The sequence below is a fragment of the Phascolarctos cinereus genome, unplaced genomic scaffold (genome assembly GCF_003287225.1).
Source record: "Phascolarctos cinereus isolate Bilbo 61053 unplaced genomic scaffold, phaCin_HiC Scaffold_5;HRSCAF=322, whole genome shotgun sequence".
Lineage (NCBI taxonomy): Eukaryota > Metazoa > Chordata > Mammalia > Diprotodontia > Phascolarctidae > Phascolarctos > Phascolarctos cinereus.
Window position 1 is genome coordinate 250,436,349 of NW_027555958.1, and position 18,935 is coordinate 250,455,283.

An 18,935-nucleotide genomic window follows, 5' to 3' on the forward strand; every position below is an offset into this window, starting at 1 on the left:
CCAACTATCGTGGGAATAGCTAAACAAATCTTGGTATTGTAACATAATGGAATATTATCATGCCATAATATATGAAATGGACATTTTCTGAAGAAACTAGGAAAATCTCTATGATCTGATGCAGAATGAAGTAAGCAGAACTAAGAGGACAATTTACACAACAAAACAACATTACAGAGAAAAACAATTTTGAAAAAACTAATTTAGAATTCTGATTAAAACAATGATAAACGGTGATTCATACCACCCGCCTCCTGCCAGCAATGTGATGGGCTCAACAACCCGGAGGAGACATGCCTTGGGGGGCATTTATTCTGCAGGACCATGCCTGTTTGAGGGTTTTAAAAATCGTTCAAGGAGAGGCGTGAGAGAGTGATCACAAATGTTAGCTGAAACAAATAAGTGTTTAAGATTAAAATACAAGCCCACAGACCCCAAGTTAAGAACCCCTGAAATAAAGGAAATACGTCTTGGCCACTAAGTTTGTCAACAAATCTAATGGGAAGTCCTCCAGGTTTCTTTCTCCTGGCTCCCAGCTGGCCAACGGAGGGTACCATAGAGGTGTGGAGTCCTCCAGCCGTCCTAGAGAGGGGCAAGCCTGTCTGCCTCGCGCCCTCGGGAGGGAATCTCTCGTCCCAAACTTCCGGCTTTGTGAACTCGGCATTGTTCCGTTCTCTAGGATTCTGGAGAGGTCGGTTTGGGGCTGGTGAGTGGTTAGGGTTCCGGGAAAGAGGGATGGGGGTGGGTTCTGAGCTCCTACGGTCCCCGAAACTGGCCTGGGGCGGGTGGAAAAGGCCTTCCTCCTCCTCCTCTCGCGCGAGAGCAGAGAGCGAGGCGGGGGAGGGGAGGAGGGGCAGTGAGGGAAGGAGGAGGTTGTGCCCCCCCACCGAACCCTTCCCCCCAGACACACAGACACCCCCCTTGTCCAGCGAACAGGCACTGGTTCTGGGCCCGGGCTCGGGGCTCCTGGATACCTCTGAGCCTCGGAGACAGTGCGGACCTGGTTCAGGGGAGGGTTGGTTTACAAATGTGGAAACTGAGGCCCGGAGAGAGGAAGTGACGTAGCCGAAGTCCCACATAACTAAGTGGCCGACCAAAGCCACTTGTCTTTATTTGTCACTAGGCCCTTTCTCTCTTTTTACCACCCCACACATTATGCTGTACAGTGTATTTGATCCTAGAGGTAAGTAATAGGGAGCCACTGGTGCTCATGGGAGTTTGGGGGAGGGTGATATGTAAAACCTTTCCTTTAAAAATTCACCTTGGTTGTCGAGTGGGGAAAGATTAAAGGCAGGAAGACCATTGAGAAGTGAGGTCAGCCCGCAGTGATTTATTAGACACTTACTGTGCCAGGCAGGAGCCAAGTTCTGGGTATACAAAGAAAGAACCCACCCTCAAAGAGCTTACATTCGAATAGAGGTACAGCTGTAAGTAACTAGGTACATACAAAATCTGTGCATTGTAAATGGAGGGTAGTCTAGCAGCTGGGGGACTGGAAAGGCATCCTTTGGAAAGTGAGATTTGACCTGAGTCTTGAAGCCAAAGAAAAACAGGAGGTGGAAATGAGTAGGGAGAATGTTCCAAGCATGGGGAAGCCAGTGCAAAGACATGGAGAAGTGAAATGGAATGCCATAATAGAGGAGGAAAAGCAGGTATTGGTGATGTGGAGCTGTAGCTTAGAAGAGAGACTAGGACCAAACGTAAAGATCTGGGAATCATCTATTTAGAAATGGTAATTGAACTCCTAGGAGCTGATGAGATGAAGTGAACAAAAAGGCAAGAAAGAAGGTCATGTATTTAATGAAGGCTATATGACTACTTATGGATGATTCTTGGTCCGGGAAAAATTGGACCAAATGGTTGGAGTCCTAAGGAGGGTGAGGCAAGTGAAGCATTTGTTTCTGGCATGCAAAGCAGAAAAGTTTTGAAGAAAAAATGAACATAATATGCATCTGTGGTGCATATGTTTTATAGATGACAAAAAACTAGGTGGGGTAGCTGATACTGGATGACAGGATCCAGAAATACCTTAACAGACTAGAAAATTAATCTAATAAGATAAAAATTTATGTCAAATCTTATATTTAAATTCAAGAACTTGATTTTTTACTAGACAGCAGTTCATCTGGAAAACACTTAAGGGTTTTGGAGAACGTCAAGTTCAACATGAGTCAGCAGTGTGATATAACTGCCAGAAAAGCTTGTTCAGTCTTGGAACCTTTAAGGGAGGCATAGCTTCCAGATGTAAGGAGGACATAGTCTTAATTGTAATTTGTCCTAATCAGGCAACTTTGGGTGTATTTTGTGTTCGGTTCTGAGTACCCATTTTAGAATAGACTTTGGTAACCAGATATTGTCTGGAGAAGGGCTTCCAGAATGGTGGCCTTGAGTTCATGTCATATGAGGATTGGTGGAAGGAACTATGGATTTTAGGCCTGGAAAATACTTAGGAGAAATATGGTAGCTGTGTGCAGGTATTTAAAGGGTTGTTGTGTGGAAATGGAAGAACCAGAAGCAAAGTGTAGAAGTTGCAAAGAGGCAAAAGTCAGGAAAACCTTTCCAATCACTTAGAGCTACCCATAAGTGACATAGGCTGTGTTAGAGATAGTGAGTTGCCCCACATTTGAGGTCTTTAAGCAGAGGCTGTGTGATTAGTTGACGGTTGTATATGAAAGATTCTTTTTCAAGTATAAGTTGAACTAGATGGCTAGTGAGGTTTTTTTCTGAGTTAGAAATGTGAAAATACTGTACTGAACAAATCATGCATTAGGTGGTACAATTGTATATTCTTATCTTGGGCACAAAATGAATTAATTATAGTGCTGCCTCTGAGATGTCATCCAATGCTAACGTTCTGAATGTTGTTGAATCCTGGTTCCTTCCTATCTTCCCAACACTTAACCAACCTTGAACAAGTCATTTACTTATTTTCCTCATCTGTAAAATAAATGAGTTTGGACTAGTTGACCTCTAAGGACTCTTTTAGCTGTGTGATCCTGGACTGCTCTTCTACATGACTTAAACATTCTCACCATTCTCCAAAGATACCTTGATAGATTCTAATTTCATCAGTGTGGGCATGCCTTATCATGAATAATTCTTGTCCTTCTCTTCCTTTAAATCTTTATAGAGGATCTTCCAAATGCTGAAAGTATTTGTTCCCTTGCATCTTAATGGATGCATAGTTAGAATGGAACTTCTTTTGCAAACATCTTCTAAAGCGTCATTTATTCTACTTGTCATTAAAATTGTTACTGGTAACATGCTGCACTGTGTCTGTGACACCTATTATGTGACTTTTCATTGTTCTTTGGGTTATTGATAATTTTAGCTCAGAGATTGTTAATGTTCTTCCATTTGTATTTTAGTAAAGCAAGTATCACAAATTATTTGTATCCTTGTTTAAGTAACTTGACTCTCTTATCACATTGTCAAGACCACTAACAAATGTTGATTTCAGTGAATAGTCCTGGCACTCTGCCTATATACTACCATGTGCTAGCACAGGGTATTTCAGCAGTCTTTCTTAACCCTGCTTTGATTTTTTTTTTAACATTTGGATATCTCCAGTTAGGTTAAGGAAAGCTTGTGAAAGCTCAAAGTCTGAAGCCCTAATATATTTTCTATCTCTTTAATATAAGCCATAAAAGTTTTTCATACAACACTTTCAGAGCAGGTATTTCTCAGAACTTCCCTGTTGATGTTAAGGGCACCACCATTCTTCTAGTCTTCATGATTTGTAAACTCTGAGTCATCCTTGCCTCTTCTCTTTCCTTCACCTTATTTCTTTACAAAGTCCAGTTAATTGTCAGTTCATGCCATTCTTCTTTCTGCTCTACGTTAGGTGAGGCCTTTACCATCTCTTCTTGGACTACTGCAGTAGCTTCCTAATTGGAAGGTCATTCCTTCCACTTGTTCCTTCTGGTCTTAGCTGTCTCTAAAATATATTCTCCTTAAAAGCTACTGAAGTAATATTCTTAAATAAAGCCCAGTGCTGACCACTCAAAAATTTCCAGCAGATCCCTGTTGCTTCTAAGATAAACATTACCCACTTTACACAATCTGTCTTCTAGCCAAATTGGGCTCCTTGTTCTTCACTGAGCTTGGCATTCCATCTTCCTTCCTGTACCTCTACAGAGGTGCCGCCATGCCTGAGGTGTGTGCTTCCTTCACTTCTATATCTTAGAATCTTTAACTTCTTTCAAGGTTCAGCTCAAGGCCTCCCTCCTCCATAAAGCCTACTGTGGCCCTCTTCCTTGTTAATGATTTCTTCTTCCTTCGTCCTCCTTGGTAATGATTTCTTCTTCCTCCTTGTATTTTATCTGCTGGTAGGCTGTATCTCTCAGTAGAACACAAGCTCCTTCGTGGTAGAGACTTTTTTCATTTATCTTTATATCCCAGCAACTAGCAGAGTACTTTGCACATGAGAGGCATTTAATACATTTTGAATTGAACTTGTAGCAACTTCAAAGAGAATAGAAGTCAGTATTGCCTCACAGAATTGTTTTTGAGGCTAAAGTAAGGTCATGTATTTATGTGTGGGAGGACTGGGGTTGGGATGTGGGCATACACTATATAAATGACAGCTATCCTTCAGTAATAACAATTTCTTTTTCTTAAAGAATATCATAAAGAGAAACTCATCAGGAATCTCTAGGTGCCTAAAAGACAATTGGGATTTGCAGCACAGATCCTGTCTGGAGGGAGACCACCCTGTGAGCCTGTATGATGACTGCAGAATCCAAAGAGACTGCCATCCTTTCTCCCCAGGCTCTACAGGATCAGGATGGGCCTATAATAATCAAAGTGGAAGATGATCCTACCTGGGAGCAAGAATCTAGTCAGCAAAGTAGTAGTCACCCCAACCAGGAGATCTGGCGGCAGCGCTTCAGGCAGTTGTGCTACCAGGAGACACCTGGGCCCCGAGAGGCTCTGAGCCGATTGCGGACACTCTGTTGTGAGTGGCTGAGGCCAGAGATGCACACTAAGGAGGAGATCTTGGAACTGCTGGTGCTGGAGCAGTTCCTGAGTATCCTACCAGAGGAACTCCAGATCTGGTTGCAGGAACGACATCCAGAAAGTGGTGAGGAAGTAGTGATGCTACTGGAAGATTTGGAGAGAGAATTGGATGAACCAGGACAGCAGGTAGGGAGAATGATTCAGTGTCATAGGAGACTGGGGGTACAGACTTTTAGACTGCCACAAGGGGTAATGGGCACAGAATTTGGGATGGAGTGGCTGAGTTTAAAATGTTTTAAAACTAAGAAAAAACTGTTCCTCTTTTTCTCTTTTCTGTTTCCTGATAGCTTGTTGACTGAAAGCAACTGGTTTCTTTTTCTAGTGCATTTTGTCCTTTAGAGTTGTTCCTGAGAACTGTTTTCAGGTTTTAACTAGTTTCCCAAATGGTTTTGCCACCTTCTTCAAGAAGCATTTCTTGGTCTCCCTAGTTAGTAGGGTATGCCCTCGAAAAACCACCTTGTATTTATTTATTTATTTTTTACAGATTCCATATGTACTCATTATATATGTATATACTCATTTTATATATATATATGTATGTGTGTGTGTGTATATATATGTATTTATATGTGTGTGTTGTCTCCCCCGTTATTTTTATTGTTATATTATCATTGCTTGTTGTAATTCATCACACATAGTTAGCACTTAATTAATGCTAGTTGACTGATTGATTATAAGCTTAACCTCACCTAATTATTTCTAGGTCTCAGCCCATACACAAGAACAAGCATTGCTCTGGGAAGGAGTGACACCCCTGTTCCCAGCTCCAGTGACATTGAAGAAGTCACCAAGCATTCGGGTTCAGGCCATGGAGACTCAGCTGAAATGTGAATCTGTGGATCCTCACCCTCTCCAAAAGATTGGTAAGAAAGAGATTCATCTGAAGGGAGGGAAGGGTGGATTGTTTTGCCAAGGTGGTTAGTTTAGAGTGGGTGAACAGGTACTTGAGGCCTAATGTTTGCCCAGCACTGTAGGGGATACAAAAAAAAAAAGTATAAGATATGTTTTGTGCTTTCAAGGAATTTTTATCTAGTTGATAAAACAAGATGTTCACATGTCAGACAATTACAAAAGGATGGAATAATAAACTTCAGTACTGGAAAATTTTGGAAGTGACCAAGGAAGCTGCTTGTGGGATTTTAGCTCCTAGCAAGGAGTAGGTTGAGTAGGGTCTGGAGATAGTTATTATACTTATTTTTGCTAGGGAACAAACAGGCTGGAGATACTAGAAAGTTATGTAGAAATAAAGAAAGGTGTGCTTTATAGGCAGCAGTGGTAACAGTGAGAGAATATAGGGATTCTGCTCATCAGGAAAGAGGGACTTAAAAGATTCCAAAAGTGCCAGTGATTATTTTAGGCAGGAGTGGGGTATGTGTGTCACTAACTGATGGTGTTTGAGTGAGTCGAATGATTTCAAGGAGAGATGTAATGATTTATTACTTAAAGAAGGTGTACTGTATGCTTATATAACAGTCCCATGTACTTTGAGGGATGAAGAGTCATGTGTTCAAAGGGAATTGCAGTTGCACACCAAGAGGTACATTCACTTAGTGAAATACGTTACGAAAGAAACACTGATTGGATCTTGCTGATGCTATTACACAGTTTCTTTCTATTTAAAAATCTAAGGACTATAACACAAATATCCAAGATTTGTTATTACTTTATAAATTCTGGTATGTTAACACATCATATGTTTATTTCCCCTTAGTAGCATTACAAACCTAGTCATACAATGCTATGCAAACTCTATTTTGGGCTACCCAGTCCCCCAGGAGCTTTTCTGTCTTATCTTTCAGAGTGTATAAGGAGCTTAGAAATCCTGACATCTCTTAAATAGGCTTGCAAGATTGCTCATGCCTCTATCTTGGCACAACCTCTGAGGCATAACTGTTTCACTTTTTAGCTACCTATCCCTACCTGGTAGATAGTAGTGCTTTGATCGCAACACTTTTCAAACTCTTGCAGTTGGGATTCCAGTCTCATCACTTAGCTGAAATTGACCTCTCCAGTGATTTCTTTGTTTGTTTGTTTTTGTTTTTGTTTTTTTGGCTAGGTAATGAGGTTAAGTGACTTGCCCAGGGTCACACAGCTAGTAAGTGTTATGTGTCTGAGGCTGGCTTTGAACTCAGGTCCTCCTGAATCCAGGGCCAGTTCTCTATCCACTGCGCCACCTAGCTGCCCCTCCAGTGATTTCTTAATTACTAAATCCAGTTAGCCTCTTCTTCAAACCTAATTTCTTCCAAACTGCTTTTTGATTTTCCCAGCAGTTATTGTCAAATAGGAAATTCTTTCCTAAATAAGTTTATTGAACTAGGTCATTGAATACAATTGTTTCTAATTCTTTATCTAGCCTGTTCTCATTGATCTTTGCTATTTTTAAGCCAGTACCAAATAATTTTAACGAATATTGCTTTATAGTATAATATGAGGTCTGAAAATGCTATTCCCCGATTACTACTTTTTTTTACTGTTTCTCAAGAGGTTCTAAACCTTTTGTTCCTCTGAATAAATTGTTGTTATAATTATGTCTAGCTTTCTTAAGTATCCCCATGGTAGCTTGAGTAGTATAGCACAAAATCCATAAATTTATTAAAGTAGGTTCATCATTCTTTGTATTACGTTGGCAAGACTTAGTCATGAGCACTTACTATCCCCTCCAGTTATTTAAATTGTTCACTGTTTCTTTGAGAAGTATTTATAACTATATATATATGTATGCATATATATATATATATATATGTATTGAAGTGTATGTTGTAAATTAACTCTAAGATATTGTTAAAGAAAAGAGGGAGAAAAATCAAATTACTAAAACAATAGAAGAACAAGGTGAAATCATAAACAAAAAGTAGAAAGGATTTTCAGAGTCTATTATCCATAATTATATCCCAGGAAAATTAAAATTTTAAAAGAGAAATATCTTTAAAATATATATATATAAAATGCCCAAATGAACAGAACAAGAAATACAAATCTTAATTCATTTTCAGAAAAAAAGAATTCAAACTACCTGTGAAAGAACTAACTATCCAAGAAAAAACTTCCTCATCTAGATTGATTTATAAGTGAATTCTATCAAGTGTTTAAAGAATAATTAATAACTTTAGTCTTAAAATTGTAAAATAATGCACACTACTTCAGTTTTCTTTAACTGTAAAAATAAGGGGGTTGGACTAGATGACTCAGAGTTACCTTCCATTTCTTAATCTTTGATTCTTTTATGAGAAAGATGTGCTCCTGATACCTAGACCAAGGATAGGATAAAGTAAATAAAGATAAATACAGATTAATATTGCTAATGAATATCAATTTAAAATTTGAAATAAAATCCTGGCTAACAGACTATAGTAACATGAAAAATTATTTCATAAAATTAAGTTGGATTTATCTTCAGGTTGGGCAGCTAGGTGGCACAGTGGATAGAGTGCCACAGCCTGGAGTCAGGAAAATTCATCTTCCTGAAATCAAATCACACACTAGCTGTGTGACCCTGGGGAAGTCACTTAACACTGTTTTTGCTTCAGTTTCCTCATCTTTAAAATAATCTGGAGAAGGAAATGGCAAACTGCTCTGTGCCAAGAGAACCCCAAATGAGGACACAACTAAATGAACAATGACAAATTGAATCTTCAGGATACAAATGTAGTTTAACATTAGGAAGACAACATTAATGAACACATTTAATATGTTAAAAACAAAACAGAGATGTCTATGTTTATTGATATTTCTCAAGTTCCTAATAAAAATGAAAATAAAACATATACTACTCAGAACCATACAATTATGTTAGAGTGTAACACTCGTTTATGTTAAAAAAAAAACTAACAAAACATAGGCATAGAAGGACCACTTTTTAATATGACAGAAAAAATACATATCTTAAACCAAAAGCTGGTGTTATTTGCAGTGAGAACACACTAAAATCTTTCTTAATAAATGCAGGAATAAAGCAGGGATGCACCTTTTCTGCACTGTTATTTGACATAGTTCTAGAAATGTTAGCTATAGTAATAAGACAAGAGAAAGAAATTAAAGGCAAAAAGCAGACAAAACTCTTTATTTGTTGAATGCATGGTAGCTTGCTTAGGAAATCCCAGAGAATCAGCAAATAAATTCATTGAAACAGTAATTTCAGTAAAGGAATAATTAAAAAAATAAATCCACAAAAATCACCACTGTTTTTATCCAGTGACCTTTTTCTTAGTTCTCAGTCTTCTTGTCTTCCCTATAGTAACTGACACTGTTGATCTCTTCTTCTGCATACTCAAGCCTTAGTTTTCTCAATATAAATTAAGGAGGTTAGACTGGAAGGCTTCCAATGTCCCTTCTAGTCTTTGAGCTTATGATGACTCACTCTTGGTCTTTATGATATTATTGTGATACTGTAGTACTGTTCTACTAGTCTGGTCATCCTTTCTTAGTCCTTGCTGGGTCATTATCCATAACAACACTCTAGATATATCCCAAGACTCGGTCCTGGGCCCTCTTCATAGCTACCAAAGTGATATCCTAAAGATATATCTGACTCTGTCATTTCCCTATCCAAGAAGCTTCAGTGGCTTCCTGTGGCCTCTGGGATAAAATATGAACTCATCTGTTTCACTTCTAGAGCCCTTCACAATCTTCCCCAGCTGAATTTCCCAGGATTATTACACATTGTTTTCTTGTATGCAGCCAAATTGGGCTACTTGCTATTCTCTGTACATGATATTCTGTCTCCTGTCTCTTTGCTTTTTCCATCAAGGTTTGTTGCCTCAAAGGCCTTTCAAAGTCTTCCCAACTGATAGTAACCACTTCCCTCTTCTTCCCTCCCCCAACACACACACACACACACACACACACACACACACACACACACACACACACACACACACACACTCATTCTTATGGGTGGTTCTTAGAGGTTGGGAGTATTATCTTTTTGTCTGCGTATGCCTAGAACCTAGCATAGTACCTGACACTTAATAGGTATTTCATTGTTTTCTAATTAATTAATTGGACAATAAGATTTTCCTTAGGCATAGTTTACAATAGTCATCATCATCTTATATTTATATAGCACTTTATACTTTACAAAATACTTAAGTTGCAAAATACAATACCCTTGTGAGATTTTGTTTTGTAGTTCAGGAAATAGGTTTAGAGAGATTGTGATTTGCCTGAAGTCAGAGAGCTAGTTGGTGGCTAATCTAGGACAAGAACCCAAGTTCACTGTCTCTTAGGCCAATGCTCTTTCTACGAGATCACAGGGAGTTTGGTAATTTTTATAAAAATTATTAAAACACATAAAAATTAGTAAGTCCATAAAATATATAACAAATAAGCATAGAAATTCTGTTTAAATAGGATATGCCATTATACTATACCTAGACATAATTCCATACCTTTCCCATTAATCATTCATTATTTTTAAGCCCTGCTTTAATTTTAACCTAGTTCTAGTTCCATGCTTGAGTAAGAAATAACTTACTCTGGACCGCTTCCTTCTTAAAAAATGCTTTTTTGTATAACTTTTTAATTTTTAACAACTTTACCAGAAGTGAGAATCCTAGGAGCCTTTTATCTGTTAGAGGCCTTAACTTGGTTTTTGAGTGTTTTTAAATTTCTGTGGACATTGACCTGGTCATGGTTCCACATCTAGTGCAATGGGTCACTCAGAGCTCAAGGGTTCAGATAAACAGTTCCTTTTAATAAACACATTTCCAATAGCCCTCACTACAGAAAGATAACAGCAATTAGTAAGGAAGTTTGTGGGGTCTCAAGAGCTTCCTGCCGAAGTCCTAAAATTATTTTTATATCCTCCTTAGCCAAAGAATGAATAGCTATCCCAGACCAAGCTCTCTGATGGCAAAGTCAACTCAAACTGCCCAGGTCTGCTTTGTTGTTTGTCAGCTTAAAGTAGCCCCAGTTGGTCTTGTGAGAGCATGGGGGGTTAACCCAAAGCACCGCCTTCAGCCAGTATCCTGGCCTTAAGCTAGGCTTTCAATTTGGCTGATGATACTCAGCATTTTTATTTCTTAACTAGCTAATTTCTTTTTCTGTCTCCTCCTGTGAGGAAGACATTTGCCTTTCTGAGCCACAATTGCTAAAAGAGAGATTCCAGTTATGCACTGCATCCTTTCACTGAGTAAATGAGCTGCTGTGCTTGGATTTCCTCCCCAGAAAAGGTTTCTTAACCAGCCAACCATTTCTTTTGTTTTTTTTTTAAATCTAGAACAGTGCTATTCCTAATCTGCACTGGTTTGGTCTCTTAATAACTATCATGGATGTGTCTCTGACCTATCCTGCTTTATTATTTTTCTTCCCAAAAAAACCCCTTTCATTTATATGCTTTGTTTTTATACTATCTTCATTTCCAGATATGTCCATCCTCCCTCCCTTACACAGAGAATTATTTATTGTTATCAGATTAAGAAAGAAAGGGAAGGAAAGCAAGCAACTCGGCAAAACTAACATGGCAACCAAGTCTGACAATATATGTAAAGTTTCATACTCATAATTTCAATATTCATAATAACTTATACTCTGCAAAGAAGGCCAGGGAAGTATGTTTTCTCTTCTCTTTTTAGGGCCAAATTGGATCATTATAATTATACTGTATTCAGTTGGATTTTTTAATTTTTCTTCTTCCCATTTACATTGTTGTGATCATAGTGTATATTTTTTTTTCTGGTTTTGCTTACTTCATTCACTTTGTATCATATCAGATCAGATCTTCTTAGTCTCTTATAATCTTATATACATCATTTCTATCTACTTTGTTTCCAATTCTTTACTACCACAAAAAGTGTTACTGTAAATATTTTGTTGGCATAATTTCAACTTGCTTTCCATAATAGTTGGACCAGTAGTGTATTAGCGTGCCTTTCTTTTCACAGCCCTTCCAACATAGACCATTCCCATCTTGTCATCTTTGCCAGTTTCCTGAATCTGAAGAGCTGTTTTGATATGCATTCTTCTTCTTATTATTGATTTCTTTTTATTTTGTATATAGTCATTAATAGCTTACAAATCTTTTGAGACTTTGTTCTCTTTGTCCTCTGACCACTTATCTATTGGGGAACAATTCTTTGTTTTACATTTTTGTGTTAGTCTCATATTTCTTGCATATCAGGCTGTAGTCAGCAGTATTTGATGCAGATTTTTTCTCATTTGACAATTTACCTTTTTATTCTAAAGCAGCTAGGTTGTGAAGTGCATGAAGCACTAGGTCTGGAGTCAGGAAAACCTGAGTTCAAATTTGACCTCAGATACTTATTAGCTTTTTGACCCTGGGCTAGTCACAGTTTGCCTCCATTTTCTCAACTGTAAAATGGAGATATTAATAGTACCTGCTTCCCAGGGGTTGTTATGAAGATCAAATTAGATAATATTTAGAAAGCACTTAGCACAGTGCTTAGCATGTAGTAGCACACTCTATATAAATCCTTCCCTGCCCTCCCTCCTTTCCTTATCCTAATTGATAAGATTTTACACTGATTTTATTCATGCAAAAGCTTTTTAATTTCATGTAATCAAAGTAATCTATTTTATTTTTTGTGATCCCTTTGCATCCCTTCTTTAGTTAAGAATTCTTTTTGGGGGGGGGGTAAACTTTTTTTTTGTTTTTTTGTTTAGGCATTGGGGTTCAGTGACTTGCCTAGGGTCACACAGCTAGTAAGTGTTATGTGTCTGAGGTCAGATTTAAACTCAGGTCCTCCTGAATCCAGGGCTGGTGCTCTACCACTGCACCACCTAGCTGCCCCTTTAGTTAAGAATTCTAACAGCAGTGAAAAGATTCTGATCTGGTTCTATTACTTTTTTTTTTAATGGCACGACCTTTAATATTCACTAGTATCCATTTTAAGCTTGTTGTAGTATATATTGTTAGATGGTTTTCTTATTGTGTAGGGAGTTTTTCCCTACGTTGTTTTCAGATTACTCAGCCATCTAAGTTCACCAAAACACACCTTTCTCCTTCCCTAATCACAAAACATTTAAACAGAACATAACAAGGTTTTGAAACAGAATTCAAAGTGGTTTCTTTGTGGGCTTCTTGTTTCAAGGAATAATTGGTATAATCAGATCTCCCCCCATTTTTTTCTCAATTACTTGATTTCTAAGTATAACAAGGAGACAGACTTGATGACTAAAACCTCATGGGAATTAGTGTCTTCGTCCAAACAAATAGGCCTTAGGTTGGGGATTTTAAAAATAGAATTGTTACTTTGTCCTGCATTTATTCATTTTACCCTTTTTATTCTCTTATCCTTGCTTTTGCCTTCTTTTCTGACCCCTTCACAAACACAATTTACCCTCCCTGCCCTGTTGCTTGGCCCCATCATCTTTTCTCCTTAATATCAGTTATGTAGTCATACAAAATTACTTCTATACCATGCTCTGTTAGGGTGCTTTTTGTTTTCATATGGACCTATGACTTCATAGGTGTAGTGAATTGCTAATGAGGAAGCTCCTTCTTCCAGTGCATATGGGCAACTATTCTTTGACTTAAAATCTTAGATAGTTGGCTGGGGGTACTGAAAGATTAAGAGATTTGCCTGTATATGTCATAGGTGGGGCTTTAATCCTGACCTTCCTCACTCTGAGGCCTTTCCCTATCCATTATTTTCTAAGAAGTTACATAGAGAATTGAAAGTGGTCATACTTTTTAAAAAATTCACTGTTGAATTCATTAACCAGTTATAAAAATTATTCCCACTCATACATTACCACCCACTTAATACTGGCTTCTATCACCACCCATTATGTCAGCATCTTTTATGGGTAAAATCTCTTTACTCATTGTCAGTAGATACTTCAAAAGAGACTTATTTGAATAACAAACATTAAGAAAGGCTCTTGGGAAAATTGGTGAAGCACTTGAATGTTTTTGTAACCGGGGCTCTCTTTGTGATCCTTTTGCAAAAGTCAAACATGAAAGATGTTGTATTATGCTATCATAAAACTTGTCCCCCCTCAAAAGCAACACCTGATACATCATTAATTCATTTAGAGAACTCATACATGGTTCTACTTATAACTTAAATTTTATTAAACCTAAAATAAAAAATAAACTTATTTTCTTAATTTTTTTGTTTCATTTTTCCTGACAAAGTTGCCATCAAAGCTTTTTACTACTTACTTCTGAAGTGTTGGTCTTCATTTTAAGGACATTTACTTTTTGGCCTTTTTCTGGTACCAGCTATGCTTGGATAATGAAGACCTTGTGTACACATAAATTCAGAAACTTGAGTTTGTAGTTGCACCAAGATCATTAGATTTTAGTGGTGATTTATATGTGTTCTTTTTATTGTGACTGACAATAATTAAGCTGAACCTAAATACCTTTCAAATTAGAGGAGGGCAAAGTCCATTAGTTATCTTCTTCCAGCACAGAGAACTGACATGTGCCTATTCTATTTATTGTTTCAGATTGTCAGTCCAAGCTTCAGAATGAAGAGTCAACACCTAAAAATGAAATATCCAAAGTAGAACCTCCAGCAGTGGTATCAGGAAGATTCATAGGTGATGTTGCTGAGAAAACCAAATACAGAGAGGCACATGACCATGAGAGTACATTACAAAGGCAATGGGAAAAACCTATAGGAGAAAGAACAAGGAAATACTCTTTCCAAGAGACTGGGTCAAAGGAAGCCTCAAATTTAATCCATAGTAAACTCTGCCCAGGAGAGAGATGCTATAAATGTGTGGAGTGCGGGAAAACCTTCAGTAATAGCCCAGACTTTAGTAAACATCAGAGAATTCACACCGGGGAGACACCCTATAAATGTAAAGAATGTGAGAAAACCTTCAGAAGCAAAGCCAGCCTCATTCAGCATCATAGAATCCACACTGGAGAGAAACCATACCAATGTAATCAATGTGGGAAAAGCTTTAGTCAGCAAGCAGGTCTTATTTCACACCAGAGACTTCACACTGGAGAGAGACCCTATAAATGTAACGAATGTGGGAAAACCTTCAGTCATAGTTCAAATCTTATTAAACATCAGAGGATTCACTCTAAGGAGAAGCCTTATCATTGTAGTAAATGTGAGAAAGCTTTCTGTACTAAGTCAAATCTTTCTCAGCACCAGAGAGTACACATGCCAAAGGGAGAAAAACATGGCAGATATGGGGAAAACTCAGAATTTGCTTATTCCTTATTAAATGTCAAAGAGGGGCCCCTGGGGAAAAACTCTACAGCATAATAAATCTAAGAAAAATTTAAGTGGTAGCTTCCACTTCAGTCACAATAATAAGTACTACGTGAGAGCTAGAACAGAACATTCCCAGAAACAAAGACTGAGCAGAAAATAATTATTTTTCTGGTTGATGGCTCTTAGAAGGCCTGTAGACCTGATCCATAGTAGACAGAAGCAGAGAGGCCTTAAACACCCTACCTGCCCTCCATTTTTCCCCAACATATACACACAGTCCCCATACTTTTATAGTTCCTGTAGAAATTAGGATGGGGAATCAATGAAGAATTATTAAGAGCTTAAGGCAACCCCCAAACGGAATGACTTCTGGCTACCACTCAAGGGAATCAAGTTTTATTTCACTTTAAACCACACCTTTGAGATTTTGGCCTTTCTCCTATTTCTTCTGTGGTACTTTATCTTCCCTGAGTATTAGTGTAGCAGTTGGTAAGGGCACCATTGCCTGGAAATTGCTAGAAGACCTTAGCTAGCAGCTGAAAATACCTGTTGAGAAGAAGTAGGGCCAATCCTTCAAGAATAAGGTTTGGCCAGAAAGGATTTGTTTCTCAGACATAGCTATGTTTTGCATATTTCCTCATTAGGACAGAGGAAAATAAAGTAAACAGGGAGAAGAGATACAGACATAAAGGCTGCAGTTTCTTCATCATGCCACTTGAATGTTAGAAAGACTAGAAAAATATACAGCAGGAAAATGGAGAAGCCACTGGTTGTTCAAAATAGTCATGACTATATGACTCAGTCATATCCTATAACTATGGTAGTCACAGGATTCTCAATGTAGTTAATAATGACTAAGGAAAAAACCTAAGTTTTAGTGGCCTGAAATCTGGGAACCATGTACTCACTTCAGGATAGATCTGACACTAAGATCCAGGGTGAGTTGGAAAGAAGCTTTCTGATTAGGTTTGGGGATAAAACAGGGTTAGATTCAAAGGTGATTTGTAATAGATAAGGATTAATAAAAAAAGATAATGAATTGTACCTAAGTTGCCTTTTTTCCCCTTTAAAGCTTGTTCTACATATTTCATCTCTAAATATTGTAGTCTTTAAAGTTTTTGTGTTTAACTGTTTTAATTGTTATATACTTCAAGTATCTGCAGTTTCATTAGTATGGGTACTCCCTTTATTGATACACAATACAACCTCAACCTCTTCACTGATAAGATTGCAACCTCTCAACTTTGTAGATGGTCTTCTAGAGTTGCTGTGGCCAAAAAAATATATAACCCTGTAGGCATGTTAATAAATCTGTAACCTTGCTGATAAGCATCTTTGAACTTACTTATGCTGCCCTTGGATGACAGATAATCATTCACTTAAAGATTTTCCAGCTTGGTGTAGGGCCTATGAGAGCTTATGCTATGCTAGTACAGGTTTTGAGACTCCAGAGTCACCCCATGCTGTAATAAGGCATTGGAGGAGGAGTTCACGTGTATACATGTATGTATATGTTTTCTTTATATTTGTGTGTTTTAATATATATTGCACGTATATAACATACATAAACACATACAGTTTTTTACTTTAGAAAGTTAATAGTTGTAATTGCATTTTCAGTTAACCACTGGGCCAAAGGAACTGGATGAGTTGTCAGAATGAGGATGACACAAAAATATTTGGGCAACATAAGAAATAGAAATCAGTAAGTACAACAGGACTGGCCCAGACAGCTTATCTGAAATGTTTACAAATATATAGCAATCAAAAAATCTGCAGGAGGTATTCAAACAAAGAAAGGCAGGTGTACAGAAATTAGGAGGTCCAGAGGAACTGGAAGAAAAGGGGACGGATACAGCCACAAAAGCAAGGCTTTGATACTTAGAAAGATTGTTCTCGCACCTTAAGTAGCCTAACCTGGAAGCTTGAGATAATGATGATAATCAAAAACATATAACCAGGATATGAGGAGTAAACATGGCTGAATCCTAGTATCGGAGTTTGGGCACTGACAGAGGCCCCACCACCTGCTGTTGCAGATCCTTCATTACAGATCCAAGGTCTTGGTAGGGTGAATGAACGTCTTAAAATCTAAATATGCAAATCTAAACGTGGAGGGCAAATATTTCATATGGGCAGCACTGAAATAGCTTTTCAACAGAGTCAAGAGATCGAAGATTGTATCTTGGCATTATTTGTGTGGCTTTGAGTAAATAGTTTAGCCTTTCAGAGCCTCAATTTCCTTAAGGATAAAAATGGAGATAAGACACGCACCGCCCACCTCATACTTTTGTTGTGAGGAAAGCACTTTTTCCATCTTAGTGATTACCAACCATTGAATGTGACTGGGCAGGGAATCAGATGTGAGGGGGGAAGGGTAAAGGGTTGAGTGAAATGGATTGGACACCCCAAGGAAGATAACTGTGGGAAAATGGAAGCTATAACAAGGAATTTGTATTCAAAAAGAAGTCCTGGGAAGCAAGGTCACCTTACCCAGAATGGTGCGTGGGGTAGTGGCCCCAAGGAGAGAGGAGCAGTTGGGAGATTGGGAATGAGAAGAGAGGTATTCTATAAAGTCAGTGAGATGAGTAGTAGTGTTGCTCAGTTATATCACAGATGAAACAGGACAGCATGGATGAATGAGACAGGCTGACAGAATTTTGTCTTCCTCTGGCAGCATGCAGGACTTTGAAGTGTCAAATCCAATAATAGGCTTTTCTCAGTCCTGATTCCTTTTAATTCCTCTGCTGCATTTGACAGTGTTGATTACCTTCTCCTTTTGGATACTCTCTTTTCTGTTTCTTCTTCACTCCTGGCCCCTTGCTCTCCACCTGATCCAGTAGTCAGCATCCCAGACAGTAGCTCCTGTAGGGTATGCAGGGTTGATCCTTAAGGCAGGCTATTTGACTTCCTTACTGCTCAACACAAGGGAAGTGGGCTCTGTAGAAAGCCTTCCTGACCTGGTGGTTTTGGGGATGAAAGGGAGAATAGAATTTTATTGGAGTTAATGCCCATTTTTAACTTGTAAAGTTATTTTTTATTTCATTTTATGGTCCACAGGTGTCTCAATACATTTCATCGCTGAAATCTGAATTACTTGTGGCCTGGGTTTGGCCTGGGCCAAAATATTTTGTGTAGTTAATGATTAAATTCATTTTTAAGTGGAAGAAAGGATGTTGTGACAGACAGGGAGTCTTGGTTGATGGGATGGCCAGATAGAGTATTTTGGCTTTCTGAAGTAAAAGCATTGTCTGAGGGGAACCCTGTCAGTGGGATAAGGAGAATGTTCCCATTCATCCTGTGGGATTGGTCTGTTACATGCTTGAGGGTTTTGATAGGGATAGCAAAAATATTCTCTAGCTTTTATTAATAGTATTAGGCAATTGGGCAGCGAGGTAGAGTGTAGTGCCTGGAGTCAGGAAGACCTGAGTTCAAATCCAGCCTCAGACATTGGCTGTGTGACTCTGGGCAAGTCACTGCCATAATTTCCTCATCTGTAAAATGAGCTGGTGAAGGAAATGATAAACCATTCCAGTAGCTTTGCCAAGAAAACCTCACTAAGAGTCAGACGTGACTGACCAACAGCAAACAGCAAAATCAGGCAATTGAAATTAAATTAAATAAGCTTTTGATCTTTAAAAAAATGTGGACCTTGAGGGCAGAGGAGTGGTCAGTGGATCAGTAAAAAAAGTGTTCTCATGGAGGTAGGGACTAGTAGGCTGTGGATGGGATGCATGATCACTGCCCTGGAGATTTCTCTGGAGAATGTGTCAGACC

General features: G+C 38.3%; 1 protein-coding gene across 3 annotated transcripts; it reads left to right on the top strand.

The window, feature by feature from the left end:
- Positions 1-597: 597 nt before the first annotated feature.
- Positions 598-16,487, top strand: ZSCAN21 (zinc finger and SCAN domain containing 21). Of its 3 annotated transcripts, none has more exons than XM_020979114.2 (4): positions 598-691; positions 4,623-5,145; positions 5,723-5,882; positions 14,434-16,487. In XM_020979114.2, exons 2-4 carry the CDS (start codon positions 4,726-4,728, stop codon positions 15,207-15,209), a joined length of 1,356 nt encoding a protein of 451 aa, XP_020834773.1. In that variant the 5' UTR covers positions 598-691; positions 4,623-4,725; the 3' UTR covers positions 15,210-16,487. The 3 variants fall into 3 exon arrangements, with proteins under 3 accessions (XP_020834773.1, XP_020834772.1, XP_020834774.1); XM_020979113.2 differs by having other exon boundaries at positions 599-706; XM_020979115.2 differs by lacking the exon at positions 598-691 and adding an exon at positions 849-1,183.
- Positions 16,488-18,935: the final 2,448 nt, after the last annotated feature.

Coding starts and splice junctions, on each gene's coding strand:
- ZSCAN21 (XM_020979114.2), top strand. CDS start 4,726: ATGATGACTGCAGAATCCAAAGAGACTGCCATCCTTTCTCCCCAGGCT. Junction 5,146..5,722: donor TGGATGAACCAGGACAGCAG/GTAGGGAGAATG, acceptor AATTATTTCTAG/GTCTCAGCCCATACACAAGA. Junction 5,883..14,433: donor TCACCCTCTCCAAAAGATTG/GTAAGAAAGAGA, acceptor TTATTGTTTCAG/ATTGTCAGTCCAAGCTTCAG.